General features: G+C 36.5%; 5 protein-coding genes and 1 long non-coding RNA gene across 8 annotated transcripts; 3 read left to right on the top strand and 3 right to left on the bottom strand.

Annotated features, from left to right (window-relative positions):
- Nucleotides 1–834: 834 nt before the first annotated feature.
- LOC149495170 (uncharacterized) lies at nucleotides 835–2,777 on the bottom strand. The gene is made up of 3 exons (XR_016321691.1): nucleotides 2,763–2,777; nucleotides 2,546–2,672; nucleotides 835–1,556 (listed from the first exon to the last, which is right to left on the bottom strand). It is a non-coding gene; the product is annotated as an uncharacterized LOC149495170 (long non-coding RNA).
- DHNAT1 (Thioesterase superfamily protein) lies at nucleotides 1,120–2,489 on the top strand. The gene is made up of 3 exons (XM_012228843.3): nucleotides 1,120–1,254; nucleotides 1,354–1,545; nucleotides 2,127–2,489. Exons 1-3 carry the CDS (start codon nucleotides 1,123–1,125, stop codon nucleotides 2,283–2,285), a joined length of 483 nt encoding a protein of 160 aa, XP_012084233.1. The 5' UTR covers nucleotides 1,120–1,122; the 3' UTR covers nucleotides 2,286–2,489.
- A 43-nt stretch (nucleotides 2,778–2,820) lies between the features above and the next one.
- RBL14 (RHOMBOID-like protein 14) lies at nucleotides 2,821–5,429 on the bottom strand. Of its 3 annotated transcripts, none has more exons than XR_001047329.4 (3): nucleotides 5,232–5,429; nucleotides 3,690–4,586; nucleotides 2,821–3,135 (listed from the first exon to the last, which is right to left on the bottom strand). XR_001047329.4 is itself a non-coding variant. In XM_012228842.3 (2 exons), exons 1-2 carry the CDS (start codon nucleotides 5,427–5,429, stop codon nucleotides 3,807–3,809), a joined length of 978 nt encoding a protein of 325 aa, XP_012084232.1. In that variant the 3' UTR covers nucleotides 3,347–3,806. The 3 variants fall into 3 exon arrangements, 1 of the variants encoding a protein (XP_012084232.1); XR_002285460.3 differs by having other exon boundaries at nucleotides 3,705–4,586; XM_012228842.3 differs by lacking the exon at nucleotides 2,821–3,135 and having other exon boundaries at nucleotides 3,347–4,586.
- Nucleotides 5,430–5,534: 105 nt separating this feature from the next.
- Nucleotides 5,535–8,580, top strand: LOC105643651 (Galactose oxidase/kelch repeat superfamily protein). Its single transcript, XM_012228841.4, has 4 exons — nucleotides 5,535–5,673; nucleotides 5,972–6,069; nucleotides 6,799–7,374; nucleotides 7,731–8,580. Exons 2-4 carry the CDS (start codon nucleotides 6,035–6,037, stop codon nucleotides 8,305–8,307), a joined length of 1,188 nt encoding a protein of 395 aa, XP_012084231.1. The 5' UTR covers nucleotides 5,535–5,673; nucleotides 5,972–6,034; the 3' UTR covers nucleotides 8,308–8,580.
- A 600-nt stretch (nucleotides 8,581–9,180) lies between these two features.
- HYH (HY5-homolog) lies at nucleotides 9,181–10,627 on the bottom strand. The gene is made up of 4 exons (XM_012228840.4): nucleotides 10,301–10,627; nucleotides 10,054–10,225; nucleotides 9,598–9,754; nucleotides 9,181–9,505 (listed from the first exon to the last, which is right to left on the bottom strand). Exons 1-4 carry the CDS (start codon nucleotides 10,464–10,466, stop codon nucleotides 9,434–9,436), a joined length of 567 nt encoding a protein of 188 aa, XP_012084230.1. The 5' UTR covers nucleotides 10,467–10,627; the 3' UTR covers nucleotides 9,181–9,433.
- Nucleotides 10,628–13,429: 2,802 nt separating this feature from the next.
- On the top strand, nucleotides 13,430–14,196 carry LOC105643649 (uncharacterized). Its single transcript, XM_012228839.4, has 2 exons — nucleotides 13,430–13,790; nucleotides 13,877–14,196. Exons 1-2 carry the CDS (start codon nucleotides 13,694–13,696, stop codon nucleotides 14,005–14,007), a joined length of 228 nt encoding a protein of 75 aa, XP_012084229.1. The 5' UTR covers nucleotides 13,430–13,693; the 3' UTR covers nucleotides 14,008–14,196.
- The last annotated feature ends 683 nt before the right edge of the window (nucleotides 14,197–14,879 follow it).

Raw genomic sequence — 14,879 nt, 5'->3', positions numbered from 1 at the left:
TTAAAGGGAAGCTTTCTATTATTATTATTATTTTTATATCCTCTTTCTTTTGTAAATTTATTAATTTGCTTACTGTCACATAGGAAGGCATTGGTTCCTTCCACTGGCTGTTAAGGACTAATACTTAATTTGGCAGCAGTGCATTCAAGCTGTGGAGCCAGAATTTAGAATTGGAATGTACATTTCTCTCTCTTATACATATATAAATAAACAAAAGAAGCAATGAGCTGACACCTATATAGCAAGGGACCGCCTAACTCTTACATGTTTATTATACATATATAACCTTCCACGAAATCTAGAACAGCTGTTGTGGACTCACGGGTTCCCATTTCCTTTCACACTGCCCTCTAAATTTGGCAAATCTAGTTTGATGCATGCATGTGGTTATTGTTTTTACATCAAATTAACTTTTTTTTTTTTTTTTTTTTTGCCCCTTCACACTTCACAGTACTTGATGATACTAGGATTATTAATTCGTTAAATCTTTTATATTATAGTATCTGCTTTGCAAAATCACATAATTAAATGTTACCGTGATACTTGATATTATATCTATTATCAACGTTTTTATTGCATCTTCCACTTAATTTATTGGATTAGACGGTATGTGAATATATGAATCTATTCATAGACCAAATAAGATTTATAGCAGTTGTGATCAGAAGCTTTGCTAGCTGCTGATGCCAGATTGGGCACGCAAATTTGCTCCTACGTTGTGATCAGAGATTGAAGCACCGATTCCTTCCTATAGGTACGTAGTAGTAGTAGTGTGTATGGACTGAGGAAGTGAAGGTTCATTGCTATAAGTCCAAGGCCCAAAAGAAAAGAAAATGTCAAATGTGAAATCCAATAAGATTTATAGCAGTTGTTGGATGGCCTTCACCTAACCAGATCAACCATTATACGTTTATCATGCTACCTAACCCTGTTTTGACTTTTTTTTTTTTTTTTTTTTTTCTTTCACCTTCGCATTTCCCTTCCTTTTACATAGCCACCTCAGCACATGTCCTGGGCTACCTCCACCAACAACAGTAAACGAAAACTTCTATCTTATCCGGCCATTGACACTTGACAGGAAAGCTTAGGCTCTTTGGTTTGGTTGTTTTGAGACAAAATACGATGGAAGAATCATCCTCATCCTCCAACACAGGAAAGCTCGATGCCCCACTTGATGCGATTGGTTTCGAGATTGAAGAGTTGTCCCCTCATAAGGTCACCGGCCGCCTTCTTGTTACCCACAAGTGCGTTCAGGTCTCTATCTTTTCTTCCCTTTCTTCATGTCTTACATATACAATTACAGAGAGAGAAAATTAACATAGCCAATCATGTCTTCATGAATCAAAATGGCAGCCATTCAAGGTGTTGCACGGCGGAGTATCCGCTCTGATCTCGGAGGCGCTGGCCAGCATGGGGGCCCACATGGCTTCCGGATTTCAAAGAGTCGCTGGTATTCACCTTAGCATCAGTCATCTGAAACGTGCAGAGCTTGGCGACCTTATCCTCGCTGAAGCTTCTCCTCTCAACCTTGGCAAGACCATTCAGGTTCCTGGATTCTTCATTTTCAATTTTTTTTTTATCAAATTTTTATTATACCCACTCTATTGTCAAACGAAACAACTATGAATGCCTTTATATATATATATATATATATATATATATTACTCATGGAGTATATTATTTTATTTGTACCAAAAGGCTACTAACATTTTGGCGTGCAATATTGGCAAATGCCATTAATTGACACCTGAATTTTTCAAGAAATGTCGAACATTTTTTTTTATAAAATCGCCACCTATTGAACAAATCATTCTATTGAACACAAATTAAAAATTGCAGTGACTACTTATCAAATGATTCAAATCCACACTTTGCATATAAAAAACAAGAGTATGAAAAATTATTATTATTAGTGTGAAAATAAATGGTTATCAAAATTAACCATAGGAACACAAGATTATTGTCAAAATTTGGTGCCATCAGGCTAAAATTATAAGGGGCGGTATTTATGAAAAGAAGAAACAAAACAACAATATAGGATAAATAAATAAAAATGAAAGCTACATGTATGGGATGGAATATTGTTTTTTCTTTTTAAGCTCAGTGGAATGGCTTATCCTGAACAGGTGTGGGAGGTACAGCTCTGGAAGGTTGATCCTTGTGACAGAGGAAGCAAATGCAAATCCTTGGTTTCATCATCCAGGGTTACTCTTCTATGCAATATGCGTGTGCCCGAGCATGCAAAAGATGCTGCAGACAACCTCAAAAAGTATGCAAAACTATGAACTCTGCTATACGTCTATATGTAGTTGCAAATGCAACTATGATAAAACCCTACTGCAGATAGTGCATTTCCGGTTTACTTCTATATATGCTTATTCCCCCTCGCCTATTATGATGCTTTGATAAATGTGAGCTAAGAAACTTGCACTCATTGATGTGATTATCATAAACTGTCATTATAAGTTCATCTAGATAATTAAGCCAAAGTGTTGCATTGCCATAATGAACTCAAATTGCGAGGAGGAATTCAGGAAATGTTTACCTGAGATTGGTGATTTGTTGGGTCAATTCGTTAATCTCAAGGGCAGAGAGTTCGAGGGAAGACAAGGCTCCAGACACCTCTTAGGAGACGACATTGGACAATTTATGCAAAGAAATCCCGCAAAAGCCTAGGTGGTCAATATAAGTATGAATATAAAGCAGACATTATTAAAAACGTAAAATGCAAAATGATTGATAAAATAACAAGGAGGCATTACATTTATAGTTGGAATGGAAATGATAGCCAAGGAGACAACGGATCCGATAGCCTGCAAGAGCGTACAACAGATTGAAATTGGATTACGTCCACAAAAACATACTATAATTTAAAAAAATTGAAGTATACAAAGGGCGAAGAGGAGGGAGAGAAAGCCCAGTTGAGGGGCTGGTGGAAGCCTTATAGTTTTGACCACGGGAGTAACCGGCAATACAGTACAAGGGATAAATGATTGCTTTGTAATACACAGCACAGCACCCGTCCCGTTCACTATACTTCACTCTTCCTTCATCTCATGGCAGATCTATATTTAGTCTCTTAGTTGGGAGCTATCCACCTAAGGGCTTGTCCACGGGAATCTGCTACTAACCATACTTTGTGGAGGAAGAATAATGCAGAAGAACAATCTCATTAGTTAAATTTTCGTGGAGAAAAATTACTTGTTTAGATTAAATATAATTTAACAGAATGTTTGATCCCATATATACTTAGCATTTTGACCCAATTCTGGTCAACAAAATGGTATTGGAATTACTTGAAAATTTGAATAACGGAATTGATTTAAGAAAAAAATTAGTCCGAGCAAAGAAAAAAACTATGCCGTCTCATAGAACTTAGTAACTAAAAATAAACTTACATATTCATATACATGTATGTGTGAACATTACAAAAAATTTAGATGAACATAAAACCCTTCCCCATGGTAATGCTTATGCTTAAAACTAAGGAAATTGCAGCCTCCAATTAGAAAGTTTCATCATTTCAAAAGCTTCTATAAATAGCAGAAAATAAGGAAGGACCAGGCTCTATGAATGTGCCTGACACGGCTGGCACACTCACTGATGAAGGTCAATTCGAATGCAGACTATGCATGCAGCATATCTCATTATTTTCCACAATCTAATTCAAATGGCGATGTGTGACACACCTACGTACAGCATACCAGAGTTAAACCATGACTTTCTGTATTCGCCATTTGGCTGTGGATAATGAATGAGCAGCATGACCAAATCAGTGACACAATTGTTTCAAGCATTGGTGATCATCAACCAAATCTTTGAATCCTCCTCCGGCGTACTTCTTCCATTGTGGGATTGTCAAATTGATGTGAAAATTGACGTGATGACGATCCATTGTCACCTCGAGTTGTTCCACACATTTCGCATACACTTAACCAACCAGAGTTATCATAGGTACATGCTTGACACCTCCACACCCTTGACACACTCCTGCCTGCCTGACTCCCACCAACAGTTCCCCGACCAGAAATTTGCTGCCGCCTGAATTGAAATAAGCCTCTTAGAAATCTTAAAGGCCTGGCCAATATGCCGGCAAGATTTTTTATTATTAAAGTCAATGGATTTGGACCTAAATGCATTCCTCTCAACTTCAAATATAGAATTCCTGCAAGAATTCCACCAAGATGACCAAGAAATGAGACTCCAGGAACAAACATTTGGACAAGAATCAATTCAGCCCATGCAGCATGGCGTGCTGGTACCACCAGTCCATGAACATACGTATAGTCTTCTGACTGAGAATTAAGGACAACTTTCATTGCAAAGAGAACACCAGAGAACCCAACAGCATATTCAGAATAAAAGGGTCTGCCATAGTCAAAGAACAGGAGAAGCGACTTGGATAGGAGCAGTGTGATACCCTGCGACATTGTAAGCAATGCAGCAACCATAGATGCAAATTCAGCACTTCCCATGGAAGATTCCAACTGGATACCCTTCCATAAGAGAGATATCATGTTGTAGACCAGGTGAGACTCCCCCACATGGTAGAATGGTGACAGGAAGAAGCGCTTCAGGTCCCTATGCTGTCCAATTCAAAGGCACAATTAGAATCAAAATTTATTTACAGAATATGTTCCAAGACTAGAATCGTATGGAATGACAAAATCATCACTAAATCTAGAGGTAACAGCTGAAAAGAGAGGCAAATAGTACATGCGTCACAATCAAAAGCAAAAGAAAATGCCCAACAAATTTGCTTTATTACATGAATACAACAGTCACATTGAACCGCCGGGGAATAGGAGACAGAAACAAAATAGGAAATAACAACCAACATCCTGTCCTTCCGGCAATGGTTACTATAAATTCTTTAGAATGACAAAGTTTGAAGTCATGCTAGAATTTCTCTCAGAATGCCAAGTTACAAGGTATTTGCTGCTAGCATACAGAACTTGGAAGTGTTAGGCAGGGAAAACAATAACAAGCCAGTTATGAGGTAATTTCAACTAATGAACTAATTAAGACAAATCAGAATAATAAATAATAACAACAAAAGAAGAGAATACAAGGTAACTTGGGGCGGCACCTTTATAAGCTTTCAAATATTTTCTATTAATAATCAAAGGACAGCAATGGCATTAGAGGGAGAGGATACGGTTGGGATTATACAAGTATGAGGAGAAAATTCAAATGGAATGTGACGGCTAGAATGGAGTTTGAGAATATACCTTGAGAATGAGGTAGGAATTGAACCAGACCTCATGGATAGAAGGGAGGATATGATGGAGAAACGAAGGCCTCAAATAAATTAGGGTGTTGGTGGCAAGAAGCCCTGCAGTGACAGGGGGCTTCCAAGGCAGCCTATAGTACTCACTGACAGCGTGGACTGCCAGCAGCGGCAACAATCCCCTCGACCTTCTTTCCATCAGCGAGATTTGCCTCTCTTTGTCGATTCGCCTGATTCTAAAATTGCCAAGATGACCTATCAATTTCCTTTCTCCTCGAGCTTTACTCCTTTCTCTGGGTTCGCTCGATCGTAAGGTTTCTTATTTGCCCATCCATTTCCTTCGATACTTTTACTTGTGGTGAGGGTATTCTAGATGCTTGAAGCTTCGCTTCTCCCCTTGCACTGAGCACGGGTTTTCTGCACCCGTTTCCATTCTATTTTCCGTGAGTCCGCTCTTTTCTTCGTTTTAACAAAAGAAACTCCCATTTTATAAATCACGATGTCTTAACATTAATGCCGAATTACACTCAGCTCCCTGTTAGTTTGAGAAAATTGCATTGCTTTTTAGAAATGAGAAATTGATTCCCGAAGGGCGAAGACCTTTCTCTTTCTCACGCCCATCCGGCGTTGCCTTCCGGGATTTTCTTATCTTGTTGACCTTTCACACCTTAGCCAAAGTTATTTACAGCTGTTGAACTTTTAATTTCTTATTTTCTTCTCATAACATGATTTCATCTACAGGTACACGATCAGATTAATTTCCTGTGATTCAGATTCCTAATCAGTTCTGGCATTTTTCAATCCATGGGAGTTACAGTGGACAATCCATTCACTCGCCTGTATTTTTCTTTATCATATCTGCATCTATATTTTCTTTATTTTTATTTTTAGGTACATATCAGTATAATCGGTTCCAGTTGCATGCTCTGCTCATAGTAATAATGATAATGATAATAATATTATGAATCGTAGTGACAACAAAAAAACATTTTTTCAAGCACTCTAGTCGCGCGCTTGGCTAAAGCCCCATATTCAACGGTACAAATTCAATGTAAAATTTGTTTGGGAATAGGCACTTTATGTTGCACATATATTATAAGAATGGAACTTTTATGAAGAATTATACGAATCAAGTCATAGAATCACTTAGGTCTTTCCACCCACACCAAAATTATACGCTTTGAGTTTGTCGGGTTTCTTTTTCTTTCGCATGAATAATCTGACGGCAACTATTGGTATTGGCAGTCGTTAGCAATATCCAATCTAGGATGTAGATAGTTAGAAGCTGGGATGTTCGATTTATCCTGCTGAGGCCTACTTCTCAAGGAGATTCATTCTTCTTTGATTTCCTCGTTATTGCAACATATGCTATCCTTTGATTTCCTCGCATATGGCAACTTGTTGGCTGTCACATGTATAAAAAAACTGCTTGAATCATGCACAAAAAATTAAGTCTTATCTGCATTTATATGTTTTAATTGTTAATATTTATAGTTATTTATCCATTCCCTAATCCAAAAATGTTATTTTTCACCATAGTTTTTGTTTTTCCAATATTTGCACTTCAGGGACACTGTGCATCAGCCTGTCATTCCCGGACTGCCTGATGACCTGGCTTTGCGATGTCTTGCAAAGTTGTCCCATGGGCACCATGGAGTACTGGAAACTGTCTCAAAGAGGTGGAGAGATTTAATTCGTAGCTCAGATTATGCCTGCTATAAAGCTAAAGAAGGATGGTGTGGAAATTGGCTGTTTGCTCTTACTGAGCAATCTAAGAACCAGTGGATTGCCTATGATCCTGAGGCTGATAGGTGGCACCCCCTTCCAAAGTTTTTAGGGGATTATGCTGACTGGCATCACTTTGGCTTTTCTTGTGTTTGTGTTTACAACCGACTCCTAGTGATTGGTGGGTCCTATACACCACACGATTCATCACTGCCTAATCAGAAGCCTTTGATAACTGATCATGTGCTGCAGTTTGATCCATTTAGAAAAGAGTGGAAAAGCATGGCAAAGATGCGAACACCACGTTCTCATTTCGCATCTGGTGTTATCTCTGGTAAGGTTTATGTTGCTGGGGGACGCAACTCGTCTTGCACCAGAGGACTTGCCTATGCTGAGGTTTACGATCCGCTAGCAGACAAGTATGTGGTGGATACAAAAAATTTTTTGGGTTTCTCAGGCATTTGTGACCATTAATTAGAAACTTCTTATTTCATATAAATTATGGCTGTGAGGTTTATGCTTTCCATTTATCTCCTGGGGCATCAATTTTTCTTGTTGCATTTAAAGAAATGTTTCAAGGCCAGTACGGTTGTTATTTGTTTGATATAAGTTCCCCATTATCAGTGTGAAGTCACTCAATATTACTCTACATATTGATTTCGTACATGTTTCTGGATGTGACTTTTTTCTGTTGAAATAAAACCAAGTCTGCATGTTATCAGTTATTGTATCCCCAACTCCTCATCCTTCATTTTTATATCTGGGGACATTTCAGGTGGGAGGAGTTGCCGCCAATGCCGAACCCACAGATGGACTGCTTAGGCTTATCATATAAAGGCAAACTTCATGTTTTGAGTGACCAGGTAGGCCTGTCAGACATGAATGCATCTCAAGTTTTTGATATATCAAGCAAAGGATGGTGCACGGTAGAGGACATATGGCCCTTCTCTAAGGCAATGCAATTCTCAGTTCAGGTCATGGGTGATGGTCAAGTGTATACGGTTGTTGATTGGGGTGAAAGCTTGATTAAAACAAGAGATTGTGAGAAAGGAGAATGGTATAATGTTGGTGCAGTTCCTTCAGTTACTCTTCACAACCATGCACGAGCATTGGAAGCCTTTGGTTATGGATTTGCAACCTTAAGAGAGGAATTATATATATTGGGTGGAAAGGTTCTAAAGTGGGAAGAAGCAGGAACCGGAAGATTTGACATTGTTAGATTGGGTTTGGTGAGGACATGCAATCCAGTAATCAGGCCATTAAAATGGAAGGAAGCTAGACCCATGTGTCGGCCATCATGTGGCTCTATACTCGGATGTGCATCCTTGGAAGAGAAATGTTTTTTATATTAAAGGTAATGGCTAAACCAAAATTTCCTTGAATCGTACATCATGGAAAATATATGTTCTTTTGCTGAACAAGCCCCCAGACTTTTATATTTGTGTTTGGGTCTGTTTGGTGTATGCATACGTGGAAAGTAACCCAGTTATGTTCTTTATGGACATTTTTCCTTGTACAGCTTGACAGTAGATTGCAGATTACGTTTTTATCGGTATCCTTAATGAACTGAAAATCATTTTTAGTGCGAGAATTAACACATCAAAGTTAATACATTCATGTTCACATTTTTCCGTCTTTTGTCATGTTTAAACAGCACTTACACCAAGATGACAATTGAATATTCGTTGTCATATGCTGTGTTTTAAGAGCTAAGATGTTTTTAATTCTGATGAACAGATCAGCAGAAATTCTACATTTTCGTTAGAATTCTACATGATATTCTAGATATGCATTAGAATTGATAGATACTTCGCATATGCATGATCTTATCTTTGTTGTTATGATTGCCGTTATAGTTACTTATTAGCTATACTTTGTCACCGCACTCAGTTACCGTTATTTCCCCTCCTCACACATCATGTAACAGAAAGGGGATATGTTTCGTACAATTTCCCCAGACAAATCCGGAGATCCTTATTAAAATAAAATATGTCGTCCACGTTACTAGAGGTGTTATGGTGGCAGAACCTATTCTTTATCCCAACTTCTTGGCACTGAAAGTTAACAGATAAAGTGGGATATATATATTTATAGTGTTTGGAATTATTTGGACTCTCTAATGTCAATGCGAAAAGGTTAGTTTTGAACTGTGAGCCTCCCAAGGTCAATATCACTTTCCCCGAGTTCTGAACTGAACAAAAATCATGGTAGAAAATTGATGCAACTGCAGCAATACATTAGATTATTATTATTATTATTATTATTATTATTATATTGTAATAAATATGTAGAAAAAGAAAAATACATGTTTTGCTAAATTCGCATGTCTAAAAATAGCCCATAAATGAAGTCTTGCAGAGCTCTAACAGAAACTTGGGCGAAAGAAATGTTATTAATTATTACAGGCACTAAGCCACACGCAATTATCCTAGTTCCTTGTTAACCTGGTAAGGAGAGCGGCGGCCATGTCCATGACACTTAGCTTTTGCCCAATTGGTCCCGCTTTGGCTCTATACTTTCATCACCTTTAGGCCTAGTATTCATAAGGACCTGCGATAAGTAAAAGATAACAGTACAATTTCTTAGTTCGTTAACCTATAAATAAATATATATAACCCAGCTAATCCAATCTTATTGTATACCTTTCGAAGCATGGCGTTTTCATTAATCAAAGTCGAAATTTTCTCCTCTAATTTTGAGTTCTTGTCCTGCAATTCTTTGGCTCTTGATTCGAGCTCATTCACATAAACCTTCTTCCTTTCCCGGGCTTGTTGAGCAGAGACCCTATTCCGTAGCAACCTGCAGCCAGGATACAAATAAATAAGTAATACACTGTTGTAGTGAGCCAGCGATGATTCAATATGCATACATATAAAATTAAGCCACTATTAATTGCAATCAACATGGTTAATAAAGCAACAACATTAATTGTCGCTCAGCTGAATAACAAATTAATTTGTTAGAGGCTGGGTATATCATATTTTGTCACTGCTTAATTTGAAGTCGCCAACTTGATCCAGCTCTGTGGAAAGCAATTCGAGAGCATTTCATTTCTCCAAATTATAATTAACAACCTTCCCACAAACATAATTAACAACCTCTTGAGCCTTCTGTACTCCTTGTCAACAGGATTTCGTCCCCTCCGCCGTCTCTCGGGTTGAACCTCCGGATTCTTGTTGCAAGCAGTAGAGTTGGTAGTGGAAGCATTAGGAATAGCAGGTGGTCGAGCTTCCACATCTGGGACCGTGAAAAGATCTTCGTCGCTCTCTTCTGGAAAAAGATCCACAATATTACTAAAAATAATTGATTAAGAAGAAATAATCATACAAAGCAGAGAGCACCAACCGACTTTACTCTTCCTATGCGCATAGGAAACAACAGCGTCGTTAGTATTCCCCCCCAAGGAGCAAGAGCTAGCTGCAGCCTCTACCTCAAGCTGCCGTGGGGGCTCATAAATCGAATTCAAATTATTGTCGTTGGATTTGGCGTCCATTGGTCTTGGAAGAGACATCTGTAGCCGCTTTCCTGTGACATCGACAATCGACTACCCCTGAAGTGTTCAGTGTTCTCGTCTTGCCGACGTTGAGATTTTGGGAGGCCAAATAAGTTTTGGCTGATGAAGGAACACGTCGATGCATGGAGAGCCGTCACTTATTTCCCAACAACATCGACCTCTTTCTTCTAATTTTTTCAACACATCAACCAACCATATCACGCACCAGCCCAACCCAAAGGATTTAACCTTTTTTTTTTTTTTTTTTTAAATTAACGGATTTTACTTTTGTTTTCCAAATTTCCACCTCAAATAAAATTAGCTATAGAATAATACAAGCAAAATTGCCGAATGCTGCGGGTTTGTTATTTCAAGATTTGTAGTTCATTTAATTATTCGTAATTGATATTTAGAAAACATTCATCCATATATCACAAATGTAGAAATTTGCAAAATATAAAGAGAAAACGTTTAATAGATAAGTGTGGGTAATTGTAATTGAATGAGATATATTATTAATATTAAATAGAACAAATATAAAAGGAAACTCTTGATTAGAGTTGTAGTCGAAATATATAATTTAGAATAAGTTAAATAGGTAATTTGGAGTATTTGTAGTCGGTATATAACATATACTGTATATTTGACTGTCTAACAGAGTCCATATTAATTGTGGAGTAAGACCGAGCTATTACAGTTTAATTTTGTATTTTTGTTTTTTAATAGTTTTGGTAACACTAATTGATACACATCAAAAAATAAAATAGTACGCTAATTTACGAATTAAACTCATAAGTGATCTATCTTAATTTTACTCTAAATAAAATAAGGACCTTGTCCTTATCTAACAGATTTCATTTTAAATACATATTCAATTAGTATTTCAAATACTCATGGAATCAAGCATTGGAATGGTTACAAGACAATAAGAATGACATTTGAAAACACAAAGAATGAGTTAGTCCTCAAAAATGAAGAACAAAATCTAATTTTTAGTAACTGAGCTAAAAGAATTTAATAAGATCAAATTTAAAGATTCAAAGGGAGACATATTTACCAACCATACTAAAAAAAAGTGTCGAGATATAAATGACTTCATCATTAATTCTTAATTACTATAAAAATCTTTGACAATTCTTTTCAGACCCGAACATCGAAATGTTTATAGAAATTCAATGTCGCACTCAAATTCGCATATCTATGCTTACTCCCACCCTTCTTTTAGTCATACCTCAATCCTATATTGAATTTATACCCTTTTAGCAAATGCTTTTATTGTACCTCATTAATCCAATATACATATATATATAAAGAAAAATTTTAAATGATCAAATAAGCAAACTTCAAATGCAAACATGATGAAAGCAACGATTTTCAAAGAATGATTTATATTTAATAAGAATACAAAATAATAGGAGACAAATTTGAATTTAATGAACTTTATAAATATTATCCAAATCTTACTGAAATCCAGTTAAAATCTAAAATTCCGACTCTGATCGGATTGGATTCGAGCTGGATATATATCCGCAGAATCCGGTTGATTTTACCATCTCTATATACACATTGTGCGCTGCTCGGACCAATGCAACATAAATGAGAAAGAGAGAGAGAATGGATAAGGGGCCGTGGGCCTAAGTAATTGTGGGCTTAGACTTTCATTTTTCTGAATGTGAATTACAGACAGACAGAAACAAAGAAAATTAAGGGGGGAAAAAAGAGACAGTGGGGGCCCAAGGAGGCCAGTTTAAAGAGACAAGAAGCACGTTCCGTTTTGTATGGGTGTGGACACTGGACAGGACATCTAAACTGGATTCTTGTGGGATTGGGCAGTTGGCCGTAAACTAATCCGTATTTTGCCATTCTTGTGGGATTGTAATTTTATGTATAATCCAATTCTTTATTTTATTTAATTTCACTCTCGATCTCAGAATTACACATGCAAAAAGAAGCAAGTTGCTGTTTTCAGAGGTCTGCAAATGCAATGGATAAACAAAACCTTAACGTACCAACAATATTACCGGTATAACTTTTCAAGAAAAGAAAAAGTCAGCATAATAATGTCTTTGGTTCGTAAATGTATGAACATAACATGTACACTTGTTGAAAATAGTTGTTTATTATTATTATTGTTATAGTACATAATAAATACATTAGTTTATGAATTAGCATTTAATAATAATAATAATAAACCTTCTGCGCTTTAGCATGTGAGGTGTAATAAATAAAGAAAGCATGAAATGATAGATATATAACAGTATATGATCAAAGGGCATGTACTGTTACATTGGTCGCTGATCAGAGCCTCGCTCTCAGACATTGTAAATGTAAAATACACAAAACATAACAGATTGCTTTGCGGGAAAGCCAGCGCCATGTTTTTATTTTAAGAGTTCAATGAAACTTTAAAATAAAATAAAATAAAAATCTTGTTGTTGATTGCAATTTAATCTTGTTTGATTGAAAGGGTAATGCATGCATTATTATTATAATAATAATAGATAATAAATCACATTGCTCAGAGAATAAAATATGTTATTCCTCTCTTTGAAGTAAGTGAATGTCTATATCATAAGTTTTTCTCTGCTAACAGATATTTTAGGATGATAATTAGTTCTCTGAACAAGACAAGCCAAATGGAGCCCATATATATTTGCAACTTCCGTGGTCAAATTAATCGGCAAATTAGACAAGACCACTCACTTTTGTTAAAACTTATTATAACTTCAAAGGCCTTTACTTACTAATTACTATGATTGTTGCCCTTTTAGACGTCATATTCAATCTTATATTTTATTCTTTTTCTAAAAAAAAAAAAAAAAAAAAGAAGGAAAAGAAACGCAAAGTAAAGGCATTCACGTGTTAGAGGTCTGTTTGTGGGCATGCTCCATGTGCTAAGGTGCAGTGGGCGAAGATTTTTTAGATAAGAAGAAAAAATAAAATAAAATAAAATGAAAAAGAAAAGAAATAGGAGTGAGTGATGTTCCTCAAGGGCAAGGCTCATCTCACGGATCTTGCCTCTCTCTCTCTCATGCTGCTTCCCCTTTCTTTCCCCCCCTCTCTCTCTCTCTCTCTCTCTCCCTATTTATATATATTTTGAAGACTAGAGGGAATTAATTCTGTTGAGACTCCATCTCCCAGCGACACAAAGTTGTCATCTGCACATTGTCTCTAATCTATTCCTGCAGCACTGATCACTCCTGTATAAAAATAAAAAGAAAAAGAAGATCGATCGAAGACAATTAATGGCTTCTTGGAAAAAAACCATTGCTTCCCCTTTCAAGAAAGCTTGCACTTTCTTCAATCAGCAACCAAGAGATAAGAAATCTCAGCCAGAGCCAGGTATGTCCTTAATTATACATTTTTAAACTGTGATTAATTAAATTAATCTTTATACATGCAATTAATTCATTAACTTGGTGGTGCAGGAAATGAGAACCGAGTGATGGTCATGGATCTCCATGGGGAGGTGATGGCATGCGGTTACGAGGATGTTCAAGTGATGTGGTCGATTCTTGATAAGTCCAAGTCCACCAACTGCAACTTAACTTCTTCTTGATCTGCTTTCTGCTTTTAGCTCTTGTAGATACAAACAGATCCGCTTTGCTTTGTGCCCCTCCCATCTCCAAATTTTCAAGATTTGACGCAGGTGGCCAATTTTACGTTGTTGTGATTTAATTTTAGGGAATCCACGTGATTAATGATAAATCACGGCGAGATTTTTAATGGAAAGTTTTAGATTCTGCTATACTCTTGGTTTTTTTTTTTTTTTTTCCTTCTTATCTGGAGTTCATTTGCCTCTTTTCATCCATTCAGTAATTAAATTGCCGGGTCGTAGTGTAGTGATTGAGAAGTACGGGTGCTAAATTTACTAAAAAGAAAATAAATGGAAAAATAGTGGCCTAGGGGATAATTATTTGATCAAATTAATTATTATTTGCAATTTTAAAAGTACATAATTTTGTCTGTCAAACGATAGAGTTCTCCCAATCCAATTAATTTTGATGAGCTTTGCCGCTATGTGGCTAGAAGTAGACGAAAATACCATAATACAATATCAGTTAAAAGTATCACTGAGGAAGAAAACCAAATAAAAGAGGAATTACCTATCAATTCTCGTCCAAATTTCTAAACAGCAGAACAAAGATTACTAAAATTGACTTCCAAATCATTAAAGGTTGCTTTGATTACTTTGGAGGAATAAAAACTAAAAGCCTTAAAATTTGCAAGAAAATCTATAAATCCAACATTAATAATCCACCAAAAGCCACAACAATTTGTTTTAGTCAAACAACAACATCTGAATCGAACAAGAAAATCCAGAAAATTGAAGCAGCCTAAAACCCTAAAGCAAATAATAACAATAATAGATTATAGATGACAAAACCATAAATCAAAACATGTCACTAACACTATCCAACAAGAAATTGG

The sequence above is a fragment of the Jatropha curcas genome, chromosome 7, assembly GCF_041381405.1.
Source record: "Jatropha curcas cultivar XTBG-Jc1 chromosome 7, XTBG_Jcur_1.0, whole genome shotgun sequence".
NCBI lineage: Eukaryota > Viridiplantae > Streptophyta > Magnoliopsida > Malpighiales > Euphorbiaceae > Jatropha > Jatropha curcas.
The sequence above is the reverse complement of the archived record's forward strand: the minus strand, read 5'-3'. Positions and strand labels throughout refer to the sequence as shown.

Excerpts from the sequence above, each read along its gene's own strand:
- DHNAT1 (XM_012228843.3), top strand. The coding sequence starts at position 1,123 with ATGGAAGAATCATCCTCATCCTCCAACACAGGAAAGCTCGATGCCCCA. Across the intron at positions 1,255-1,353 it reads TTACCCACAAGTGCGTTCAG|CCATTCAAGGTGTTGCACGG; the intron begins GTCTCTATCTTT and ends TCAAAATGGCAG. Across the intron at positions 1,546-2,126 it reads ACCTTGGCAAGACCATTCAG|GTGTGGGAGGTACAGCTCTG; the intron begins GTTCCTGGATTC and ends TATCCTGAACAG.
- RBL14 (XM_012228842.3), bottom strand. The coding sequence starts at position 5,429 with ATGGAAAGAAGGTCGAGGGGATTGTTGCCGCTGCTGGCAGTCCACGCT. Across the intron at positions 4,587-5,231 it reads ATTCCTACCTCATTCTCAAG|CATAGGGACCTGAAGCGCTT; the intron begins GTATATTCTCAA and ends TGAATTGGACAG.
- LOC105643651 (XM_012228841.4), top strand. The coding sequence starts at position 6,035 with ATGGGAGTTACAGTGGACAATCCATTCACTCGCCT. Across the intron at positions 6,070-6,798 it reads GACAATCCATTCACTCGCCT|GGACACTGTGCATCAGCCTG; the intron begins GTATTTTTCTTT and ends TTTGCACTTCAG. Across the intron at positions 7,375-7,730 it reads TACGATCCGCTAGCAGACAA|GTGGGAGGAGTTGCCGCCAA; the intron begins GTATGTGGTGGA and ends GGGACATTTCAG.
- HYH (XM_012228840.4), bottom strand. The coding sequence starts at position 10,466 with ATGTCTCTTCCAAGACCAATGGACGCCAAATCCAACGACAATAATTTG. Across the intron at positions 9,755-10,053 it reads GAGTACAGAAGGCTCAAGAG|GTTGCTACGGAATAGGGTCT; the intron begins GTTGTTAATTAT and ends TCCTGGCTGCAG. Across the intron at positions 9,506-9,597 it reads AAAACGCCATGCTTCGAAAG|GTCCTTATGAATACTAGGCC; the intron begins GTATACAATAAG and ends TACTTATCGCAG.
- LOC105643649 (XM_012228839.4), top strand. The coding sequence starts at position 13,694 with ATGGCTTCTTGGAAAAAAACCATTGCTTCCCCTTTCAAGAAAGCTTGC. Across the intron at positions 13,791-13,876 it reads GAAATCTCAGCCAGAGCCAG|GAAATGAGAACCGAGTGATG; the intron begins GTATGTCCTTAA and ends TTGGTGGTGCAG.